General features: G+C 42.2%; 1 protein-coding gene across 3 annotated transcripts in view; it reads left to right on the forward strand.

The window, feature by feature from the left end:
• Positions 1-70: 70 nt before the first annotated feature.
• NSG2 (neuronal vesicle trafficking associated 2) overlaps positions 71-23,012 on the forward strand; it is a 37,613-nt gene continuing 14,671 nt past the window's right edge. Inside the window, exons 1-3 of one of the 3 annotated variants that reach the window (XM_026063421.1) lie at positions 71-103; positions 545-695; positions 14,976-15,095. In XM_026063421.1, the coding sequence (XP_025919206.1) occupies positions 567-695; positions 14,976-15,095 (249 nt within the window). In that variant the 5' untranslated portion in view covers positions 71-103; positions 545-566. Of the gene's footprint in view, positions 104-497; positions 696-14,975; positions 15,096-23,012 lie in introns of those variants that run through there. The other 2 variants (XM_026063424.1, XM_026063423.1) reach the window with 2 other exon arrangements.

The following is a 23,012-nucleotide window of genomic DNA, read 5'->3' on the forward strand; positions in this document are numbered from 1 at the left end:
ATATATATATATATATATATATATATATATAAAATCCCCCCTGCTCCGTGCCGCCCCGCCGCAGCGCCCGGCCGAGCCGCCGCCAGTGACCGCGTGGTTTGCAGTAAGTAGGGGCGTGGGGGGCGAGGGGCGGCCAGGGGACCCCCCCGAAAAGGCGGACTCCCCCCCAAAATGGGGGCTGCCGGGGAGCGCTTCTCTAACCCGGGGTCTGCACGGAGACGGAGGGGGGCAGATGCACCCCAGCACCCGCGGAGCCGCGGTGTGGGGTATCCCGGTGCCGATTAATATTTGTGCTGGCGACGGCGGCCCCGCTCCGTAGCGCGGTGTGCGGGGGGCACAGGCTGCGCCCGGGCGGCGTTGGGGGGCATGCTCGGGGGGGGGTCGCGCAAGGCGCAGCAAAGCGTGCACGAAGTTGCTCCCGATGCGGCGTGCTTCGTCTCTAGAAACCCCGGCAACTGCCGCGCGGAGTCGACCCTAGCGACGTGAGGCAGAAATCCTCRTCTTCCCGCTACCCCTGTGACATTGGTCGTCTTGCTGGTTTCAGGTCTGGACAGCAAGGTCCAAGAATGGTGAAGCTGGGGAGTAATTTGAACGACAAGAACAACAAACAACCATCCAGCGAAGATGGTTTTCAGACAGTTCCTCTGATCACACCTTTGGAAGTAAATCACCTGCAGTTCCCCGCGCCGGAAAAGGTAAACCAGGATTAGATCATGCTCATGCATGATTATGCACACACGTACCCCCCCGCTTTACACTGCCCTGCCGACTTGCTGCTCTCTGATAACGTAAACTGTGGCATAGCGGTTACCCAATACATAAAAAGGATTTATCTTTCTTAGTGTGCTTATCTGCTTTAACACAGCAAAGAAGCACACAACTGTCCTCTCAAGCCTTTCCTGTCCCCTCAAAAAAACCAATATTCCTTCTTAAGTACATCTGGAAAAAGCTTAGTGTGCCTCTCTTATAAATGCCGGAGAAACTGAGGATAAGTTTATGATGCATTATTATTGGTCAGATTAATTGCCGGCATTCAGAGTAATATGATAACTCTTCTGAAATAAGCAGCTATTTTAATTATCTCAGTTGAGGTTTGTTTTCTTCTCTGGGGCTGTGCAATGCTTATTTGGCTATGAGTGATGGTGATTTCTCTGAGGAGAGCAACCACATTCCCCCATGCGATGGGAGGTGATGGAGCAATCCGTGGGTTCATCCCCCATTGGCTCCAGGGAGGGGACAGCTTTCCCCCCTACCCAGTCAACATTCCCAGAACTGATTGCAGCACGAAAATGTCCAGAAATGTGCATCAGTGATTGGCTGAGGTTTGGTGGCTGGAGCTTTTTAGATGCAATATGTACTRTGAAATCTTTTGTCTATTTCTGTGCAGTGACGATGCATATCAATATAACCTAGTGAGGACATGATGAGACCGTAAAATCTGTATGCCCCAACAGTCCTTACAAAAACAAAGCCTATCTGCAGTGTAGTTCCCAGATACCACAGAGATGGAGCCAACTCACTTGAAAGTACAGACAGAATGATTACATCTTGCAGGATAATGGAATTATAGTAAAATTTACACTGATGATTATTGAACGTATATCCTGTTTTTTACCGTAGGACAAAATAAAGTTTCTCTAAATACATTAGAAGAACATGATGATGGATGCGATAAAACTCTTTAGAAAGACAAACTGTTTATTTTACAATACAGCTGAGTCAACTGCCTTGCCATCCTGGGAAGCAAACCTATGCCAAAGGGGCTAGATTCATTTCCCATGTGTGTCATGGCAATCAGGAGCAACTTCAAAGTATTCAGGAGAGTTACACTTCTGTGAATTGTTGTAAGTGAGAGGATAAACTGGCCCTTATCTATAATTCTGATTAATAAGATTAAGGAAAACAACTCAGGCAAAGCAACATGATTTATCAAAGAAGTCTGAGAGGCTCAAAGAAAATTATAGATGTGTAAAAGTAACTCATTTGATGATGGTACAAATACCTTATTGAGATGGAGATCATATACTCAGTGTCACAGGATGCGAAATTTAAATGACTCTTGTATCAGGTGAGACACAGAAAACCTAACAAAAATCCTTTCAAGCTAATAAAGTGATAATGAGTGTTTTCATGACTACCAGGTTCCAATTGCCTGTTGGTGAACACAGGTCGGAGTGTATCGGTCTAGTGCGAGTCCGTGCTGATTTTTGTGTTTAAACATGCCTACATCAATAATGCCCATGTTGTTGAGGCACATTATCTTCATTAGCATACATTAGTGTCAGTGCATCCACTGACATCAGTGTTTTCCTTTGCTGAAAGAGTGGGATGTTTCTCCAGGAGTGGTAAGCATGATTCAGAACTCAGAGTCAGTTGTATTGATTTCTACAGGCTTTGCTTCAGCTCCTAAGTGTAGTATGCCTAGAGTCAGTGGTGACTGAAAATCTGTTACGATAACAAGAGGTCATTTATTATAAGACCAAAATAATTCACATTTTTCTTCCTTTATTATTTGTAGAACAAATTCTGTTGTGATGAAGTTCACCTTAGGGCAGAGGGCCTGCATAAAGAGCTGTTAACAAGGAGTTGAGTCTCACGTAAAGAGCTTGGGTAAAGGTTAAGTGATAGGGGAGAGTTTCATCTTTGTACTTAGTAAAGCAAAACGACTGACTTCAGTGAGATCGTGAGCCTGAGGAAGAGCAGACATGGATTTCGAGTCTTCCAGACTATTTTTGTTTGGATTTGCTTTGCAGTCAGGAAGCAGGATTAAAAAAAACTAAAAACAATTTGAGTTTCTGTGTATAGAGGGTATTCCTAAAACCTGCCAGCTGTTGATTGTAGCTTCTAAGAGGGAGCACACAAGTCAGCCTGCTTTCTGGTGTCTCTTGCATGGGATGCTGCATGAATCACCAGAGTCAAAACTGGTGTGCTGGTGGGGTCTCTGTGAAATGGCTCAGAAGGGCTTTGCTCTCCTGTTTTCTTAAACGTAAATCCATTGCTGCTTGCTTGCAACCACAAGGAGGCAATGTCCTGGGCCTCCGTGTTCCTGTGATTGCAGATCAGCTGCTGTGAATCACATCTCATTTCCACTGCAATAAAGAGCTGATGTGCCTTGTCCTATAAATGATGTCAAAAAAAAAAAAAAACCCTGTTAAATACTCGTTTTTGTGGGGTTATTCTGACCAAGAGAGGGTATCTTCATTTAATATATGGAGTGATCTTAACCTGGATCTAAGCTTGGGTCTAGGAGCAATCCAGGGTGCATCAAAACTGCAGAAAGGAGGCCCGACTGCTGCTTGGGTCTGTGTACTTGCTCTAACTTCTGTCTCTCTGGTAGGTTAACAGTAAAGAAGCTCTGTGTTTGGCTAGCAATTCAAGCGTATGCTAGACCTGTGCTGCTGCAACCCAACTGCTGTTATTACCTGTGTGCAATAATGCCTCCAGTGTACGCATGCCACACAGCAGCGGTTTGCAAGCTCTGTTATTTTATAGGAACCTTTGTTTTTTCCAGCTGAGCCTTAGACACCTGTATGCAAGTTAAAGAAAAATAAACCTGTTGTTTGTAAGCATACTTACATTTGCAGGTCCTTAAAAGCAACCCACAAAGCCCATGGAATTTACAGATTGAGAACTGTTTTTTGTTGTTGTTGTTGTTTTGKTTTTTTTGGTTTTTTTTTAAGGGCTTTAAATACCTAATTTTTCTTCATTATAAGGAGTATTTCTGTATCTGGATCACTCAGAGAATAGCTCTAAGTGATTCTCAGCATCAGTTTTTATAGATGTTTCACTACAGCTCCAGCTCTTTCAAAGTGTTTTCTGTGTCCGGCCCTGATTTCAAAGCAAGGATACAAAGAAAGACTATCAAAAAGAGGTTTTTGCTCATGTGATGCAGTATGTAATTCCTGAAGTCCATCTCTGTTCAGATAGTTCCTTGATTATAAGAAATAGCAATTATAAGAAATCACTGTAGAGGGGGAGCCCCCCCCACACACCCTTTTTTTAAAGCTAAGCATAAACTTACTGGCTGTCCTTGTTGGGGATGCTTCCTTAACAAGCTTGGTCTTTGAAGTGCGGAGAGCTTGGCCGTTCCCTGACTTCCACCTTGATGCTGCTGAAAAACCCAGGCACTTGTTTGCATGCTGAAGTAGGAATTCAGGAGGCTTGAATTTGGCAACTGTTTTCTTTTCTTATTTAATTCTTGACCACTAGTCTAACTAGTTCTTTTTCCATCAAAAGGGGGCCTTTCCTACAAAGGTTCGTGTTATTCCTCCTGCAGCATCAACATTTTGGTCATTCTGTCAGCAGCTGTATAGCTGCAAGGGAAGAAATGTGCCCAGTATGGTAGTTTCTCCCCTAGGGTCCTAAGCCTGCTGTGTATTTATATTTATTGACCGTCTTCAAGCATTTCCTTGGCTCCCCTCATCTATTCTTGCTGGGAGGGGCATTTACAGAGGGTAAAGATGCTCTTAAATCATTTTTGTGTGGCCTTTTTGCTGAAATCCACCCACGTAACAGGAATAATAGCTATCACTGCTGACAAGCCCTTGACCTGGCTTTTTATGTCTCTGTATTTCATTTCTTCTGTATTCAGAAAATGAAAAAAGAGGTCTGTTTCTTTTAGGAGCAGAGGGAAAAAGGCTAGCTGTTTGCTTGTTTTCCTAGGCATAGTCAAAGTGCTTTGGATGTAATCATTATGTGTCTGTGCAGTGGTGATGCTAAAAGACATGCAGCTCTTCAGACCATACTTTTCCACTGAAATTGTAAATGAGACCAAGAATGGGGACCCCCTTGGTGTCATAGGCTTTCTTCAGTGTAGTCCAGCAGGAAATGCCTTTGTTCTGGCAGTAAAAATCCTAATTTTACAGAACACAAAAGTGCATGAAAGCCATTGTCAGAGCTGAAAAAATATCCGGTGTAACATTTGTGGGGAAAGCTGCAGAAGGCTTATCATGTGCTCCATTGTTCTTTATTTTGAGTGCATCTGGAGGCTTGAGAAGTAATTTGTCTGGTGACATATTCCTGCCTCCCAGCACAAGAAGGAAAGAAAAGATAGATGTAACTGCTCTCTTCAAACGCTTTTCCCATCCTGTGCTCCCGACTCTTATCCTCCCTGGCCGCACCCCACTCAGAATGGCCTGGGCCGTGCTTTTATACAGAGTAATCAAGAGTTCCTGAAGATCAGGAAGGTCCCTTGTGCTCAGAGACTGTCCCTATGTGTTTCACAGAAAATAATGTTTTGTCCTAGCCAGCTGAGCTGGCATAATTAATAGTAGGCTGAATGAGTGCTTTTGTACCTTGGGGACCACTTGCAGCTCTCTCCTGAAATACTGATGCCAATCTGTCCTCTGCATTGCCTAGCAGCACACAGCAGTGCTAGCCAGCCCGAACGTGCAGTCGGGGCGGTGTGGAGCTGGTTTCGGGGTGCTGCTACACGTGGTGGGGCCGGGACAGCTCAGCTGCATCCACCACCCTCTGCCGGTGGGTCCTGATCTGGCGTGGGTGCTGGCATCCCCATTCCTGCTCACACTGCTGCGAGCTTCGGGGTTTGCTGTGAAGGGGCAAATGGCAAAGAGATGGGGCAGGGAATAGTAATTGTGGCAGCTGAAAGAGGGAAGAGTAAAAGGGAAGAGGTTGAAGCAAACGGAAAGAAAGCATGAGTAAAAGGAGGAAAAGAAAAAGAGAGCCTAGCAAATATGAAGGAATGGGCAGGCTGTCCTTCCTTTTCTTGTCCTTTCCCTGCTTGGGAAACTCTGTCTAATCCCCACAAACACCAAAGTCTGAGCCTTCCTCTCCTTTGTCCCCCTTCTGCCCTGTGCAAATCCATTTGTCCTCTACATGTGGGTTTGAATGTAAACACCGCCTCTGCTCATTAAGCTGTAATAAATATTTGCAGCAGCTCTTAGTCTGGCAAAGCAGAGTTTCTGGGGGAGCCTTTCTGGTTTTGTTTGCACATGAGTTTGTCTTGGACGGCTCTACCTGAGGTTCGTGACAGCTCAGGTTCTCGTTCTGCTGTAATCGCTGTCCTGCCAGACGTCTCCTGGCACACTGAGAACCTTGGCTCGCTTTCGATCCATTCACGGCAGGACTATGCTGCAATCCAAACGCACGTTTGCAGCCTTCACAGACACCTGGGGTAGCATTAATCTACCTCACTTGCATACAGATAACATGTCGCTACCATAGGGTGGGCTGCAGCTCCTGAGTATGGAAACTTTCAGGATTTGTGTAGCCTGTACAGAAATTTTTTTCTCCTTAATTTCACTGCTATATTTGTCTGAATTAGGTAGTTTAAAGCTAGCTCATGCCTGCCTCATGTGAGCTCCATTGCCTCTCTTAAACCTGGTTGTATCTACACTGCAACTCCTAGATCTGTATTCTGCAGAAACAGTGGAAATGGGCACAGACAAGAAAAAGTGTGTTGGAGTATGGATATTTGGCTAAGCCTGTTGCAATCTGTTCTTTTTTCTAACAAGAAAACATACTGCTGCAGGCGGAAGCTATCATTTCAGCAAGACTGTGGATTAAAACTCACTTACCAGTTACTTACTGGTTTATATAGTGAGACCGGACAAGATTCTTGGCTACTGTAAATGAGTGAAGTTTAGATGAAATCAATGGAGCTCTGCTAATTTACCCTGACCAATTTACCATCACTACTCCTGTGTGATTGATTCTTTTGTCTGCTTTGCTATATCCTTCCCTTGCTGAACTTACTGAAATCAATTTTGGTCACCCTTACGCAGCTTCCCATGGATTCCTGCTGGTTATGGTCACATGGGGATTTGTAGGGGGACTAAGCTGAACAATTTTACAAGCTCTCTTTGCACTTGCAAGCAATGCCTTTCCATTCTCAGCGTCTTTCAGCTCCCAGTGCAGCCTTTGCTTTCCGTGTTCCCTTTCATCTGTGACGCCAGGGCTGATTACATTTGCTGTCTTTGTCCTTTTGTGATGTTCCTCATGCCTGGAATATTTTCCTGGCACTGATTCAGGAGACCACTCTTTCTCTACCACCCTCTGTGAAACTCATTTGTAGCACAACATCCATTAGATGAGCTGATATAGTGGGGGGGCGGGGGGGGAAGGCAGCCTGTTTCCACTAACTGTGGCTTTCTCCATTGACTATGAAGATTATGGATTCGATGACTTAGTGTCCTTTGGATTTTTTTTTTTTCTTTTGCTGCTTGGTATTTCAGGCATTTCATATAGTCAAGTAGTGACTAGGATGTCATGGGGACTACCATTACATACATCCCAAATACCAATCATTATTAGTCTCTGAGAAGTCTGCATGCTGAGATGCATTCATYCAGTAGATAAGGAAGCAGAGCTGCCTCTGCCGTAGGATGGGAGATAGTTGTAATTATTTGGGAAAGTTTTTAAAGGCCTAATTGTTCAAAAATTTGGGAATCTGCAGCATGATGATTTCCAGGTAGTCTCAGATTACTGGTCCCTCTGGTCCAATGTGTCCTGTTTCTAGCAGTAGCTGGTCCAACACAGTCAGAAGGAGGTGTAGAAGATGCTGCAGCAAGTGTGGAGCAGTTCTTGTCTGTGAATGTTTCATCCTAAGCCTGTAGAGCAAGAGATTGTTTTGAGCCCTGAAACATGATTCTTTTTTTCAGCTCTTTTCCTGCGCTTTTTATTGCTAAGTATTATAACTTCAGCTACTGTTGGCAGTATGCACATCTCATTTGCCCTTCGCAGCTGGCTGTGTGCAAGGATTACAGCCGGTAGATCCCTGGAGAATGTTGTGGGGGAGCAGGTGGGGAATTTTAGCCATTCTTTGGCTTGTAGCTCGTAAGCCTAGACACCAACTGAGTCACAGCAGATTTAGTGACAGGACTGGGGGGTCAGCATTTTGCTATCGTCAGGAACCTGGACAGCATGCTACAGCTGGAACTCAGTCTAAAGACTTTTTTGGATATTGATGCCTAGTTGGGTTATCAAGACAGAGGAAACCACAATGTCAGTGCCAGTAATTGGTTTAGATTTTTTATTCTCTCTTTGCAAGGAGTGAAGAAAGGAGTGTCTTTGGAAGTTGAGAGTCTCATTCTTATTTAAGTGAGCATGACTAACGTATATGGAAACTGAGGGGTGTGTTACAACCGTTTTCTGGGACTAGGAAGGCCAGCTTTGAACCTGGAAGAAACCTTTCTCCTTGGTAAAGCAGCATATTTTTTTTTTCTCTTCTGTCAATCCAAAAGCCTCTCTGAGTGAGAGGGTCTTCATTATTAATAATCCTGGGAAGTAGTATTTTAAATTTTTATGGTCTGCACTTTGCAGCACCTGCACCACAATATATTACATGCACCATGGCAGTGAAGTGGGAATTACAGCAGGGCTGCATGTCCTTTTCCAAATGAATAATTTAAAGTTTTCACAATGCCATTTATGTTAAATATTATTACTCATTTCTTCAGGGAAAACCATAGAGCTTGAACGCAAATATAAAGTGGCAATAAATGATGTTACATTTAACCAGACAGAGACAAGACTCAGAATTCATAGCAGTTCATTTTCTGAAACGCTTACTTCATCCCACTGCAGGAAAATCCTTTTTAAAGTTCCGTGCTTGATGTGATATTTTTCCATTTGTCACATTTCACGTCTACGCTGCTTCTTCCCTCTGAAAGCAAATGCTTTTAATATAGTCCTCTATAGAAGCTTGCTTGCTTTTTCTTATCTGGCTTTCTCAACGCTCTCCTACTGTTTACTTTCCCAAGGTTGTCGATGATGGATTTCCTGCTGGTGTACACAGCCTGTTGTTTCTCACCACAGCCTGATCTGTTGTTTCTCACCTCAGCATACCTGTAATTTTCCAAGCCATCATTACAGAAAAGGTGCCCGGTCCTGCATTCATTAAAGACCAGGAAAGGTTTCCTATTGACTCCAGTATTGTCACCAGCATTAAGCCTAGTATAATAAGCACATTTAGGTTTAGAACTTGATAGATGTATTGGTAAGCAGCATAATTAGACAAAATCTTTCTTACGTAGACCAGTATGAAAGATATGGATTGTGTCCTACCACATTTGTGTTTCTATAACTTTTATAGTCCGTTCTCTATAGATTACTGCTGAACTCTCACAGGAAAAGCGTTTAATGTGGGAGTGGAATGAAGAATCAGAAGATGCAAGAAAGTGTGCAGAAAGTTGAAACCTTTCGACACAAGGAGAGTGTGCTTACGTGTGCTAACCTAGAAAGACTGACGACAGCAGTTCTGCAGAGAGCTGCCATTTCCCATAGCGCATCCAATTCCTCCCCACCCCAGCCACATCACATGCTCTAATAGCCCCTAATTCCAAGAATGCTGTATTTATATGGAGAATGCGCTGGAGCTGCTATTATCGCCTTAGGTGCACAGTTTAGAAAAAAATGAGAAAACACGGTGCACTATGAGTAGCAGCAAGCCCTGGTCTCTCTTCCTCTCTTTCAAACTGCTGGTGTGACTCAGCACATTACTAACCTTTATTAATACCCTCCCCCCTTTTTTTCCTTTCCCCTCCCCTAATCCCCCATCTTTACTATGGGGATACTGGGTACGTGCTGATATGTTGTTGTCTTGCCAAAGAGTACCACGGGCGCCCCAAGCAACAGTAATTTAACTGGCTATGGGAAGGTGGTTGAGGCAAGGCTTAAGCTCTGGTCTGGCAAAGCACTTAAATGCACACTTAACTTCAAATATCTGACTAATCCTGCTGATGTTAGTAGGACTACTTACGTGCGTAAGTGCTTTGAGTAGGAATTTAATGAGTTCAAATGCTAGATAAACTTAATTTTGGAGAAAGCTGTAAGAACTAGAAGTGTAGATTCTAGTAACTGGACGTGTCTTTTTGCTGGTCAGTGGAAGCCCTTTTCTCTCTTTCACACTTCTTGTGTTCTTACAGTTTGTCTGCAAACTTCTTCTAGGAAGCAACTTTCAAAGAACAATTTTGCTTCAGATTTAAAGTGAAGAAAACCCTAGGCAATTTAGTGCTGTTCTGTTTATTGCATCCATCATAAACAGCACAGTCTCTCTGCAGTTTACAGGTGAGGAGTCCCTAGGAAATTGTGTGATAACTTTAAGAACAGTTAGAGCAGCAACATAAATTTGCAGGGAGATCCCCCTGAGCTGGTATTCATCTGGACTCCATCCACAGAGTGGGTTTTAAAGGGATGCAGATGGGCTGGCCTGAGCTGGCAGGGAAGCCGCTCTCCTTGGACAAGAACAGCGTGTGAAGCGAGCCACAGGCATAAGCCAGTGCAGGATCAGGGCTGAGGTAAAGAAACAATAAGACTGACAAGTGTCCAGAAAAGTTTGAAGGGTATTTATGCAGCAATCACAAAGGCTCAGCTAATCCAAAAAAAGGTTGATGGGATAATTCTTGCTCTTTAATATTGAGTTACTGGTGTGCAGCTTGCTTCATGAGATAAATAAGAATGGATTCCCTGCCCCAGAAAGTTTATTTGACCTGCACAAAAGCATGTTGACCTGCAAGTGCCAGACCCTTTCCACCATGAGGTGTATCAGTTGAATCAAGTCTTGGAGTGTGCAGGAGGAGGTGTGGGAACAAGGAGGCATGTGCTGAAAGGTGACTGAGAATGGGCAGAATGGTGCTGCTTCAGCAGGGATGGAAAGGGAGCCGATTCTTCTATTTTGGGAGTATTCAAGAGGCTACTTGTCTACTTAAGCACTGGTTTGGTTGTTTGCATTTATTTTCTGTACTCATGGGGCCAAAAAATACTAGAAGTATTGCAGTACTGCAGACTATGGAATTTACCTACTTACAGCAATCCATTTCCACCATGACAATATTGCAAAGAAGAAAATGAGGAGATGGGCATTTCTTTCACTTCCGTTTGCTTTGAATTTAAACCTGCATAGGACCCCACTTCTTATATTCCTTTTCACCAGACTCAATCAAGAATAACTCTACTGAAGTCAGCAAGGCTGCAAAATGAACAAGAAGAGGAAATCAGGATCTTTCTATTTGCTGTGGTTTATAATAAATGCCAATAGCTCTCCCAGGATACCTGTCTTAGTGTGAGATGAATATGCTTTGTTTGCATTCAAACAGTGGGATCCTGGTCTCTGATGGAACCACTCTAGGGGCAGCCAGTGATAAAAAAACTCTGATCATTGCACTGACTGTGGAGTCAGTGGGGTTTTTATTACTGCACAGTCCAACAGCAATGTGGTTACAATTTCTGGTAGACTGTACTGTCAGGAATTATCTCTCAGTGACAAAATGGAAAGAAAAGGTGAAAAAAGGGTGGTAGGAGGGTCCCACCCTAACAATCCAAACCAGAAAACTGGCAGATGAAAACGGAACAAACAAACAAAAAACAAAATAGCAAACAAAACTAATAATGCTAAAAAATATAGTGAAGAATTCTTCGTAATATTAATTATTCCTTTCCTAAGTTTGCACTCTGAATGATGCATTGTGCTTTAACCAAGCTCTCGTGTGTTTTTACTAGCTCTTGTTTAAACTTGTTCCAGAGACCCTCACACCTGACGGATGCATGGGAGGCTGCCAGCCCTGGGGAGCGCTCCACTGAAATTGTGTGCGTGTAGATTATGATCTGACAGCGTTCACTTCTGTTCTGGACACTGCTGAAGTAGCCCTGGCTGGGATGGCCTCGCTAGTGCAGGAGGCACAAGGCATTTGATGAACTCAACTTCCAGAAGCCTTTGCTGAGGCTTCCTGGTGGCACCTTGTGGGATGGAGAAGTGGTGAACGTTACTGCAGATCCATCCTCAGGCTTATTTAGTTAGACTGCAGGTGACTGGACAAGCGGTAGCTATTTTCTTCTAAATGTGCACCCAGTGCCTTCAGCAAAACTGCGTTGTTATCATTGCTGCCACAGTACTAACCGTTACCCCCACACTACAGGTTCTGAGTTTTCTGTTTTTCCTCTATCTTTTCACTCCTGTGTTCTCTTTAAAGAGGAGACCTTTCTGACCGCCGTGTCTTTCTTCTGCTGAGTAATTCCACCAGGTGTCTGACTAAGATACTTCTGGAGAGCAGATATTTAGCTTTTTTGTTGCCAAATGGCATTTAGCAAAGGATTCATCTTGGCTCCTGTACTAAAGCTTTTTGATACCACTGCAAATTTCTCTGTAAAACACTGACCAGYAGGGTAGCTATGGCTCCATGCACACACAATTTCACTGCTGGCACAGTCAGCAAAATGGGTTGCAAGTAGTTTCTGTGTTGGCTGGGGACTGAGGTTATTTATTTATTCACAGACATGATAAACATTGATACCTTGTGAAGGGCTGCGTGGGTTTATTTCCAGTCTCACACTGTACCCTTGTCTGGAGATAGCACAAGTCAAACTCTCCTACTTACAGGATATTGGTTGAACGTAAAGACAAAGTAAAAAAAATCAGTAAGAAAACTAGGATCAATGACAAAGAGTGGAAAAAAGATGTAAATTATATATAGAAACAAGTAAGGCTTTTAATTCTCCTCCCGCCCCCATGGTCCTTCATTAAGACCTAATGTCAGAGCATGTGGGAAAGCCTTCTTATGTATATTTAAAGAGTTTATCTACAACTAAGATCTGTATTAAACAGGAAGCAAGGATCTGGGAGAATTCAAAGAGATTAACTAAAAATAAATCAGACATTGCAGAGAGGGAGAGTGAACGCTGTGGCATCGCTTCAGCAGTGGTTTCTGCAATTAGAGGGAGAAAGGTTCACAGCAGGAGTCCGCAGAGGAGAGGGGAGCTGGGTACTGTGGCTGATAGGTTTAAAAACAGAACATGAGTGCAGCTGCTGAGCACTGGTTACCAGGCGTTAATGGCTGATACGGTAATTTACTGTCCTGGGTTTACAAAAGGCCAGCAAGGAGACTGGAAAGCTCGGGTTCAACTTTGTACAATCCTGAGTGCACTTGGCTCCTTTTGAGCCAGAGAATGAAATTAGTACTTGTTCGTAACTCAGAGCTAACTTGGGCCAGTTTGTCCTGAGTGGAGAGAGAGCTTTGCCTTATTGGTCCACAGTGTGTTGGGCTGTGCTTCAGAGAATAGCAGGGATCGGTTTGTCCCAAACCCGCTGAATCAACCTTGTTCCCATGTGCTGTATCCCGACATCTGTGCTGTGTCATCAGAAATCCTGAGTTCCAAAATGCTAATATAAGTATATTTGGGTGGCTTTTTCTGCTCTCTTTTTCCCGAGGCGTAATGTTGCAAGTGCTACTGTACTAAATATTATGGAGAGGGATTTGCTGAAGGATGTAAATATTCATCGGTCTTTGCTGATTTGCATTAGAATCCAGAAAATTGACTTAACTCCATGCTGATTTTCTTTCACTCTGATTTTCACATGCATTAAGTGYAGGAGGATTAAATACCTGGAGCGCTCTCCGGTCCAAACCAGACTTCATTTGGAAATAAGTTCTTCAAAAGCTGGCAACTCAACCTCGTACACCACTTCATAATCTTTTTCTACAATACTTCAAGACTTTACGTATCTAAGTAAGAGTTTTAGGATCACTCCTGTCACTCCCATATCAACCAGTCCCCACACTAAGTATTTAACTTTCATTTTTCAAGGCTGACAACTGTGTGGTCTTGCAGTTTAGAATGGGAGGCCAAAAAGCGAAAGAGTTGGCCTTAGGGCTGGGAGCTTCAATGTTCGTTCTATCCTCTTGTGTTTAACCTAGCTGAACCTTGCAACCACACTAAATCGCTATRTGCCTTGTGCAACTTGGTCCTATTTCAGGAGTCCTATTCAGGTATTGGTATAATGTTCCCAGTGTTCTACAAATGGCTGGGAGCAGGAGTGGTCCAGGCCACCCAGTGTGGATGGGTCTTCCATTCATTTTGATGTCCTTCGACAAATGCTTAAGAGTTTGCCAAACAAAGCCTGTATTATCAGTCTCTAAAATTCTTATAATAGGAGAAAGACAGAGGGCCTGTCTGCCTAGCTGTCACTGTAGGGTATGTGAGCGTAGCAGGGCTGGTAAGGGGAAGAGTGAAAATGCACAAGAGCAGCGGTAGAGTGTGCTCGCAACCACAACCCAGGCGCGCTAGGGACTAGCTCCAGCTCTTGGCCAACATTGAAGATGGGGCCGTTTTGTCTTCTCTGGCATTTCCCAGTTGGATTAAGACAGTGCAGCTATGTTGGCATGCTCTCACGCTGTTATTTTGCTGCATAGACTCAGGCATGTGTAGTCTTTTAGGGCTCTGAAGTTTCATGGAATGGATACGGTCCCCTCTGAAGAGTTTTTAGTTTCAGAGCACAGCCCTGTTGCTAGTCCTCTCTGGGATTAGCTGACATTAGGTGTTGCATTTTTTTTTTTGGTTGTGGTGGGTGGATTTTATCCAAAATATTTAAGCTAATTCTGGGTTACAAATTAATTCAATGTAGATCGAAGATGCAGTTGGTAATTTGATCATACCCTTTTAAAAGCCACTTACAGGCTTTTCAGTTGGAATAAGACACTTCTCTCTCTTTTATTTTTTTTTCTTTAACAAAATTACCAGGAACTGGATTAGTCAGCAGTTGAAACTGAGATCTTCTGCAGAAAAAACAAGGTGATAGTATGAGATTAATATTGATAATCTGGAATCTGAATAAATGAGAGAACAAATGGCCTCAATTTACACTGACTTCAGTGGAATTTCTTAGGACTGGGCTTTTAATAACTGAGGCTCTTTTTTAGGATTTGCTGATACTCTGCATATTCTGCCCGTATAATATGATATAAAAATTTTTGCCTGGTCCTAAACAAAAGTCTCTGTTAAACATTTTGTTCTCAGCTATTTTAAGACTCAATGTGATAAACACACTGTACTAGGTCTGTATATCTGCCTATCTATTGATCTATCTCTTTTAGTTCCCAAGGGTATCACGAGTATGTGTTAGTTTACGGTTATAAGACAGTTGCATAGGTTCAGAGAAAGGTTAATATAGAAAAAAATGGGACTTTGATAACAAAAATGTGCATGCTTTGTGCAGAAACCTTAAAAGTGTTGACGTTTTCCAGGTAATTGTGAAAACAAGAACAGAATATCAGCCTGACCAGAAGAACAAAGGAAAACTCAGAGTGCCCAAAATTGCTGAATTCACAGTCAGTTTCACTGATGGTGTAACAGAAAGGCTAAAGGTAAGAAATGGTTTTTCTAGTACCTTATGATGAAAGTGCCATTCATTTTAGAATAACTGAATCACAGTGACAGTAAAGACATAACAAATTTAACTCTCCACCCATCACTAGGGTCAAAGAGAGGTTATCTGCATGAGTATAAAGCTTTTTCTTTTCAGGCAGACATGAAGATACTCTCATAATTAGACTTACATTAGAAAATGGTTGTCTTCTCCCAAGAAAAATTGTGTGAATTTTTTCCAGCCCAAACTGAAAGTAAAAAAGGTTTGAATGTGTTTTTTTTTTTTCCTCAAATCACTTGAGTTAATTAAAAAAATCTGTAAAAACTAATTGAAACAGTTTGTCTCGACATTTAAAAAACTCTTTCGGTCTGTAGCCAACCAACTCTTTTAATATTTAAAATGTTTTACTATTATATAGTTTTATTATTATAAATGAAAAGTCATTTCAAAATGGATAAAAGAAGAGATATGAGAGATACATGTGAGCATATCCTGTACTGCAGCAGTTTTAGTTGAGAGGAAGTAGAATTTTCTGAGGAAAAATGTTTCCTTTGAAAATTTTCAACAAGTTGTACTCAAACATGGGAAGAAGCTCATGAATTGTTGAGTCTACCCAGTTCCTGTCTACTGCAACAAACTAAAATGGCTCAGTTCCTCCTAAAATCAGACTCCAATCATGTAGCAGCCAGGATTTCCTCCTATTTTTATTGAGAAATTATGATCCTTTTCCTAAACCACAGAACATGTGAGTGATAAAAGTGTGAGATCTGATTTCACATTTTCAAAGTCAATGAAAATATCACTGATTTAAATAGAAAGTGTAGACAGATTCAATAGGGAAAAAGACTTTTAAGAGTTTGAATGTAGTGCCTAGTGAATAGTCCTGTCCCTTGAAGAGCTAGGATTGGGCTTGTAAATTTTTGCTAAAGGGTATATGATATTTTCTTTGAAACTCAGGAGGAATTGAATCAAGGAACTGAATAGTGTCTCATTTTGTCCAGTTGTTCTTAGTTTTGCTTAGAAACTAGAAGAAACAGTTTTCTTCTAAATTAATAGAAAATAATTATAATAATCATTTCTATCACTTTCAAAATGGTAACATGATCCAGGAAAAATTGTTATCATTCATCTCTGATAAACTTCAATATGAGTCTTGTTCAGCTTATTGAAAAGAGAAAGTTTAAGCTGCTGTCTTCTGAAGCAGTACTCAATGGCACTGTTTTCTGTTTTTCCAGAAATTCACTGGCATATATTTAACTAGGGTAGTTCTGTTGCTTCAATCCAGAATATTTAAATCCATAATTTATTTTAACATGTAAATAAATGTTTATAGCTGCGGGGGKGTGTGTGTTTGTTTTTTGTTTGTTTTTTTTGCCCCCAGTTGGCATAAACATGTTTTGATCTAAAATCCTTATGGGGTCTTATCATGGTGTTCATTTTGACTGAATTCTTCATTGATCTTATTGCTTGCRTAATACCTATTTACCACCAATAGTAAAGCTCCATAGGTACCACTAGTAAAGTAAATGCTGATTTAAACACAGTCTGGAAACCACAGTCTTGGAAACTACCACAGGCGCTTTCCAGTGTGAACAACATACAAATCAGAACCAGATATGACATACCTGAGAAACAACAGTAAAATCTAGAGTCTCCTGGAAGTGATATGTTGGGCCAGAGACCCTTAATAAATGGCATTATTGTTGATATTGTAAGTAACAGTGCATCACTGGGTATTTAAAATTTAATGCTGCAACCATGAACAGTGATAACATCAGCACAAGACCAAGTTTTAATCCCATCCAAAGATCTGGCTCTGTTATTTAAAAAAGCAGCCAAGAACACCTCATCCTTACACACTGAGCACGTTGGAGGCCCATTAGTTAAAAGCATAGCTCATGCACTGCAATGGATAAATCTCATTTCATCTACTCCTGCTATGGGGTATCTTATTTTTTCCAATTATTCAAACCCCCAGCTTGGCCTTGCATTCAAACCCCTCCTTTGAAGTATTCTTTTTTTCCCTCTCCCCTTCATCTTTTCGGTTTAGCTCTTCTCTTGCTTGCGCATGTGTGCGAGTGGAGGCCAAGGGCAGCCGGCGCGGGGAAGCAGGGGGCCCTAGCAGTGCTCCCAGCATGGATACCCATCACTTGTTCACCTTTGCGGCATGGTGGGGATTGCTGTGGGAACTGTGTCTCTTCTTACGCAGCCTGGCAGCATGACAGTTTCATTTTTTTAAGCTATTTCCTTTCCCTAAAGTCCATATGATTTTCATTCTCTGCTCTTCAATGCCAACTTGTTAATCACTCAGCCTCTTGCCTAATACTGGATAAGACTATAAGCCTCTCCCTGCCTGCTTTTCATAAGGCTTTCATGTATCGTATTAAGTTTGTACTATTATTTCCTGACCAAAATGAGCTGTGATAATAGCTAATATTTCATTACTTTTGTACTTTTTTTTTTATTGCACCACATTTTTATACCGGTGCATATTTTTAGTGAAGTTATTAAAAATACTGCCCTCTGGTTATAAGCAGGCCTATTATCTGGTACTGATGAAATCATTTTACATTTCTTTTTTATAAGAGCAAATCATAGTAAATACTTAACTTTTATCTCAGTTTGGCTACACCTTTAAAAGCTTTAAAAAAACCCCAAAAGACAGCATAAATGAGATCATCATATTTTCTGTTGCTGGCTGGTTGCTTTGTATAGCTTTCCGGTAAGTGGTGCATTGGAAATATCATCCATACGTTCTTGCTAATGCACTGGTTGAAATTAAAGTATTCATATATACTTGAGCCAGGCTGTTCGTGATTGTACACTGGAAGAAGCAAGTGAGTCATCCCATTGACTTCTGCAAGATAGATGGTGAAGGCCAAAGGTCCATCCACATGTGGGTGGACTGATATGTGTCTCAGCATCTGGTACCTGTAAGCTGGGGAAAGAGACAGGACAATGAGAGCATGTGAAGAAATAGCCAAGAGAGTGCTGTTGCACTGCTTTGGAGTCTCAGAGAATCTTGGAGAATATGCAGTAGGTTGCCTTGTATTTTATTTTTCATCCAAAAGCTGAAATTATCATCAATTGAGACAAATATAGCAAAGTGAATCTCCAGCATTAATAAGTGTGTGTGGGGAAAAAAGCTGCTGGTAATCCATATTATGACTATGCTTCCCACTCACCAATAAGCTCTTTGGAGTGCTTTTTCAGATTCCTATATCAATCTGTGAAGTGCTTTTCTTTCCTCTCTAATTCTGGTCATTTGGTATGGGAATGTTCTCAGGGAAGAAGGATTTTTTTTTCACCAAGTTCTTGTTTTTTCTGAATCATGTAGCTGCATTATAAAGAGCAGGCTCTCTGGGGGAAATTTGGGGACCTTATGAACATGGCAGTCAAATCCACAGATGCCCTTTATTCTGCCTTTTGGATATCTTTTATTGAAGAGGCTAATAAATTATTAGACGACTTTCTAGCATGAGCATGCCAAAGMCAGAATCTAAGCTTATGCATGCGTATTTTTCATCCATCCAGAATAGTACAGATCTGAGCTCTTTAATTATCATGAAGAAGAGACTGTCCCTAGGCAACAGTTCTTATTTCACACTACCTCTTCTGGGAATTTCAGATAGCTTCTGCAATGTGTCACGTCCCCTAATAGATGAGATTGTGGTTCTCTATAGCTCAGCACACAGTGTCCTGGAAGTCTGACCAATTAGGCTTATTCTTCAGCTGGATGAGTCACCCCATACATACTTTATAACAAATGTTTAAATAGTTGTGTGTAGATGGGTTACAAGAAAATGATGTTAAAACAGCATTATGGTTGAGCTATCCATACATAAGAAATTTCTTTCATCATTTTACTCCTCCACAGAGAAGCAATGACAACACTCTTCTAAGCTGACTGGCAGTGATTACAGACCTTGTCTCCTACAGACTGTTTACACCTTTGGAGACTGTGCCTCCAGGAAGTTTTTGAACCTCAAAGATCTCACTTTGTAGCAAGGATGTGTATCAAGGTCTGTCAGTCTGTAGGGGAATGGTGTCTGGTGTTTGCTTTCCACTTTGCTTGCTTTCAAAGTAGTGCATGTTACCATGCCTTGTCATCCAGTGGTGATACGTCAGTGTAGCAGAAAGAGTCTGCAAATGTGATGACTCTACATATCCTGTTCCTTTCTGGAACAACATATCTAAGCCTATACATTCGAGATAGATAGGGCTTACTTTTTCTTTTGCCAATGAGAACCTATGTTACAGCTTTTGGGAACAATCTCTAATATGTAAGTATCATCATTCCCATGAGTTTCCACTTTAGTTCTTTTTATCAATGCTGAAATGAGATCAAATAGTCTTTTGCTTTTCATGCAGGCTATCCACTGAATCAAAAGTCTTGTTACTTCTGTAGGACAAGGTTTCCAGTGACTCCTTTTGTCATTTTTCTTGAAATGTGTTCAGTCAGTCCAGGTAACACAGAAGTCAGCCAGAAGCTTTTATGAGGTGGAGAATGGGCTTGAAAGCAAGCTTAAGCCTTCCACTCACTTTCTTGACTGTCACTTAGCTGGAGCTTGGGTTCAAGACATCAGCACTCTGCTTAAGAAGAATTAAGCTGGAGAATAGGACAATAGCTGCTGATGGATTTTGTGCTTGACCGAGTCAGACTTCATGAACAGGAGTGTAGGTAGTCCTGTGCTAGTCCTGAGTTTGCCTAGAGTTTTCCGTTTTCCTTAGGCTCCACTAAAGCCTGGGCTGGAGAGGCCTTTTAGCACAGGCTTCATTAGAGTTTATAACATGGTGAGTGAGGCTGAATCTACATGTAGCTGCCAGTCAGTTACTGGTTTTGCACAAGCTTCATTCTTTATTACACAAGTAAGTTCACTGCACATCCAGTTTGACCGCTAAAYGCTCTAAGAACTATTGATTACTGCCCTTTCAGGGAGACAGTGATTTAATGAAATACCTGGGTGATAGTTACCTACCATAGTTACCTGACCTCTCCAGTCTTTCACAGTTCTTTCCTTTTCATAGATYGTTTTCTTACGAAAGCTAAAATTACCAGTCTCTCAGAGTTGCAATAATTAAACCTGTACATGTCTGTAGCAGAACAAGTTGGGAATGGGTATATGGGGGAGAAATTGAGATATTTAAGAAGACGTTTTCTTGTGAGCAATTTATCTAGCTGGAAAGATCAGTTGCAAGTATTGATCACTGCTTCACTGAACAAGACTGGGAACTTCACTCTTTTTGCTATAACGTGGCAAATTCATTTTCAGAGTCACTGGCTGTGTAATCCATTCCTGTTGAGTATGCAATGACAATAGATTTCTTATCACTAGATCAACCCTCCCACCTCTCCCTCCGCCCCGAAAACTGCTCTAATATACGCAGTTCCAATATCTAGTGGATGTAATGATTCAACACACTTTTCATCAGGTTCTTAAAATATGGTGGAACCCATTCAAATGTCTCCGTTATTGAAATACTCATATTGAAACAATTAATTTCCTCTGACCTAATGCAAAAGACATAGAACAAATTCTGTCTCCAGCCACACCCTACAAAACAGACTATGATGCAATAATTGTTCATTATCAAAAACATGCTTGTATCTGAAATGGGTGGCTCCTAATTAAGAAAGAGACCTTTTTTTTCCTGGGCCAGGGCCTGATTTCTGGTTGGTAGCAGCTTTGCTGAAATGTAAGATGCTTTACTTGTTTGCACCAGTAGAATTTGACCCATCAAATCCCCAAGGTCTTTAGCTAGATCTTGTAGTGAGAGGCTCCTCATGTGACAGGCATTGCTGTTTGGAGAGAAGGGAAGGTCCTCAGCTTGTATACCTGTGGAAGAAAATGGGAGTTTTACTGTTCAGCAGAGGCAGATCTTGATCACTTTTGTGTCTGAAGGTAAGATGTGCCAAGACATAAGCACAAGTGTCTTGCAGAGTGTGGCGCAGAGAATTGCCGCATGGCCTCTAGAGACGTACTGCCAAATGACTGCACTTTGAGCATAGCTTGGAGAACTGCCTCATTTCCCTGAATGCATAAATTTATCTACCTTTCCATCCTGCCCTCATTTTTAAAGGGCACACCACCAGTGCAGCTGGGTGGGTGGTCACCTCCTGTGCTCTCCTGTACCGCCCAGGCTGTGGCWTTCCCATATTTCTGTGCCCCCCAACACTTTTCCCGCACTCCCTTCCACACTGTGGTTCCCACAAGCTTCTGTATAGGATGTTCCGCTTTCACCTCTAGGGTATTGCTTTACGCTGATAGTTCCCCCTCTCACCTGCAAAGGAATGAATCCCAAGAGAGTGATCTGGGGCATTTCACTGTGCTCATTCAATAGCTAAATAAAATTAGAGGATCCTTTAATTGTTAAGTTACCACAGGGCAGGAGTAACTCACAGAGAAGGGGTCCTCTGAGTGTGAGCAGAACAATTTTCCTTACAGCTTTTTAATACTAACAATAACAACATTGCCATGGCAACTGCCACATCACATCAGTTATCTCCAAGATGCAGAGTGGCTGCTGAAAGATCCCATTACACTGACTAATGTGAGTGGTGCTCGAGGGAGGGAATACGCTCTAATACACAGAGATTTTTCTCACTTTGGTGATAATTGCTAATGTGGCTGAGATGTTGTTTCCGGGCTGCACACTACACAGCGCTCCGATGGGCTGTGTGATCCAGCAAAGCAGGGGGAATAGCGGAGGAAAATTGGAAAGGTGGCAGGCACGAGGGAGCACGTAAGCAGCAGCAGTAGTATTCAGGCCTTTGTGTCCCGTTGGCACCAGCTTAGGGGAGGGTGTAGTAGTTTCCTTTTGGGTCATGCATTCAAAGAGGGTCTTGGGTAGATTTCAGTACAAGGATGCCTCTTGGTCTCCAGGGATTGATTTGGATGCTTATTCACTCCCTTTGGGAGTACTCAACTATCGTCAGGAAATCTCCTTTCCCAGCGATCTGGGATTCCCTTCTGCTCTATCTGTGGTGCCTCAGGCGGTTGCATTATTCCCTTCTTCTGGTATATTCCTGTTGAAGAGATGTCAGGCAGCCCTCACTGCACCTAAATCTTCTCCAGGGAGTGATGGAGCGACTTGTCTCTGGAGCTCGAGCTGTGCGTCATCTTTGGAGCTTGGTAGTAAGAATTATTTTCCACTGCAGTGTGGAGGGTCACGGTTCCCCCACCGAGACAAATCCAGTGCTCTGCCTTGCCTGGCCTCTGGTCTACTCATATCTGGTGCAAACTAGCGCCTGCATGGATTCAGGCTGCTCTTACACTCCCGCTTGTGGTGCATATGGAAGGAAATGAGAAATGTTGCTCATCATCTTTCTGCCAGAGCTCAGCAATCATTCTTCTTCTCCCCCTTTTCTGGCGGTAATGGGAACAGCAGAGGATAGGTCATATGTGTCCCAGTCAGTCTCACAGCTTGCACGGAGATGATAGATTGATGGTGCCATTTGTGCTCACCAGTGACAATTCTGAGCTGTGAGGGTGAGCGTGGATTTGTGGCTCAACCACTGAAAAACAGATAGTTCTGACAGCATCCCTAGATATGGTACAATAAACTCTGCCAGCTTTCCATTCCCCTGTCTGTGTAAAAGTCTGAAGTTTTTCTGATAGTTACCAGCTAATACCTGGTTCTCCGGCACAGATTAGGTCCAAGGAAAGTCAAGCCACAAAGACTTTTCATGTCTAAAACATACATTTGGATTTTACTAGAATATAAATTTTACTAATATAGACTGGATTGGGGACCATATACCAAAGAAAAGAAAAAAAGAGAAAAAAAAAGGTATGGGTTTTACATGAAATGGATCATTCCTTAAAGTATATTCATGTTTTATATCCTTTTTATATGCACAAACACACTCTCTTTTGCAAAATTGGACAAAATACCTCAAATRTTTTTATTTTTG

Source organism: Apteryx rowi, unplaced genomic scaffold, assembly GCF_003343035.1.
Source record: "Apteryx rowi isolate R43461 unplaced genomic scaffold, aptRow1 scaffold_2, whole genome shotgun sequence".
In the NCBI taxonomy this organism is placed as follows: Eukaryota; Metazoa; Chordata; class Aves; order Apterygiformes; family Apterygidae; genus Apteryx; species Apteryx rowi.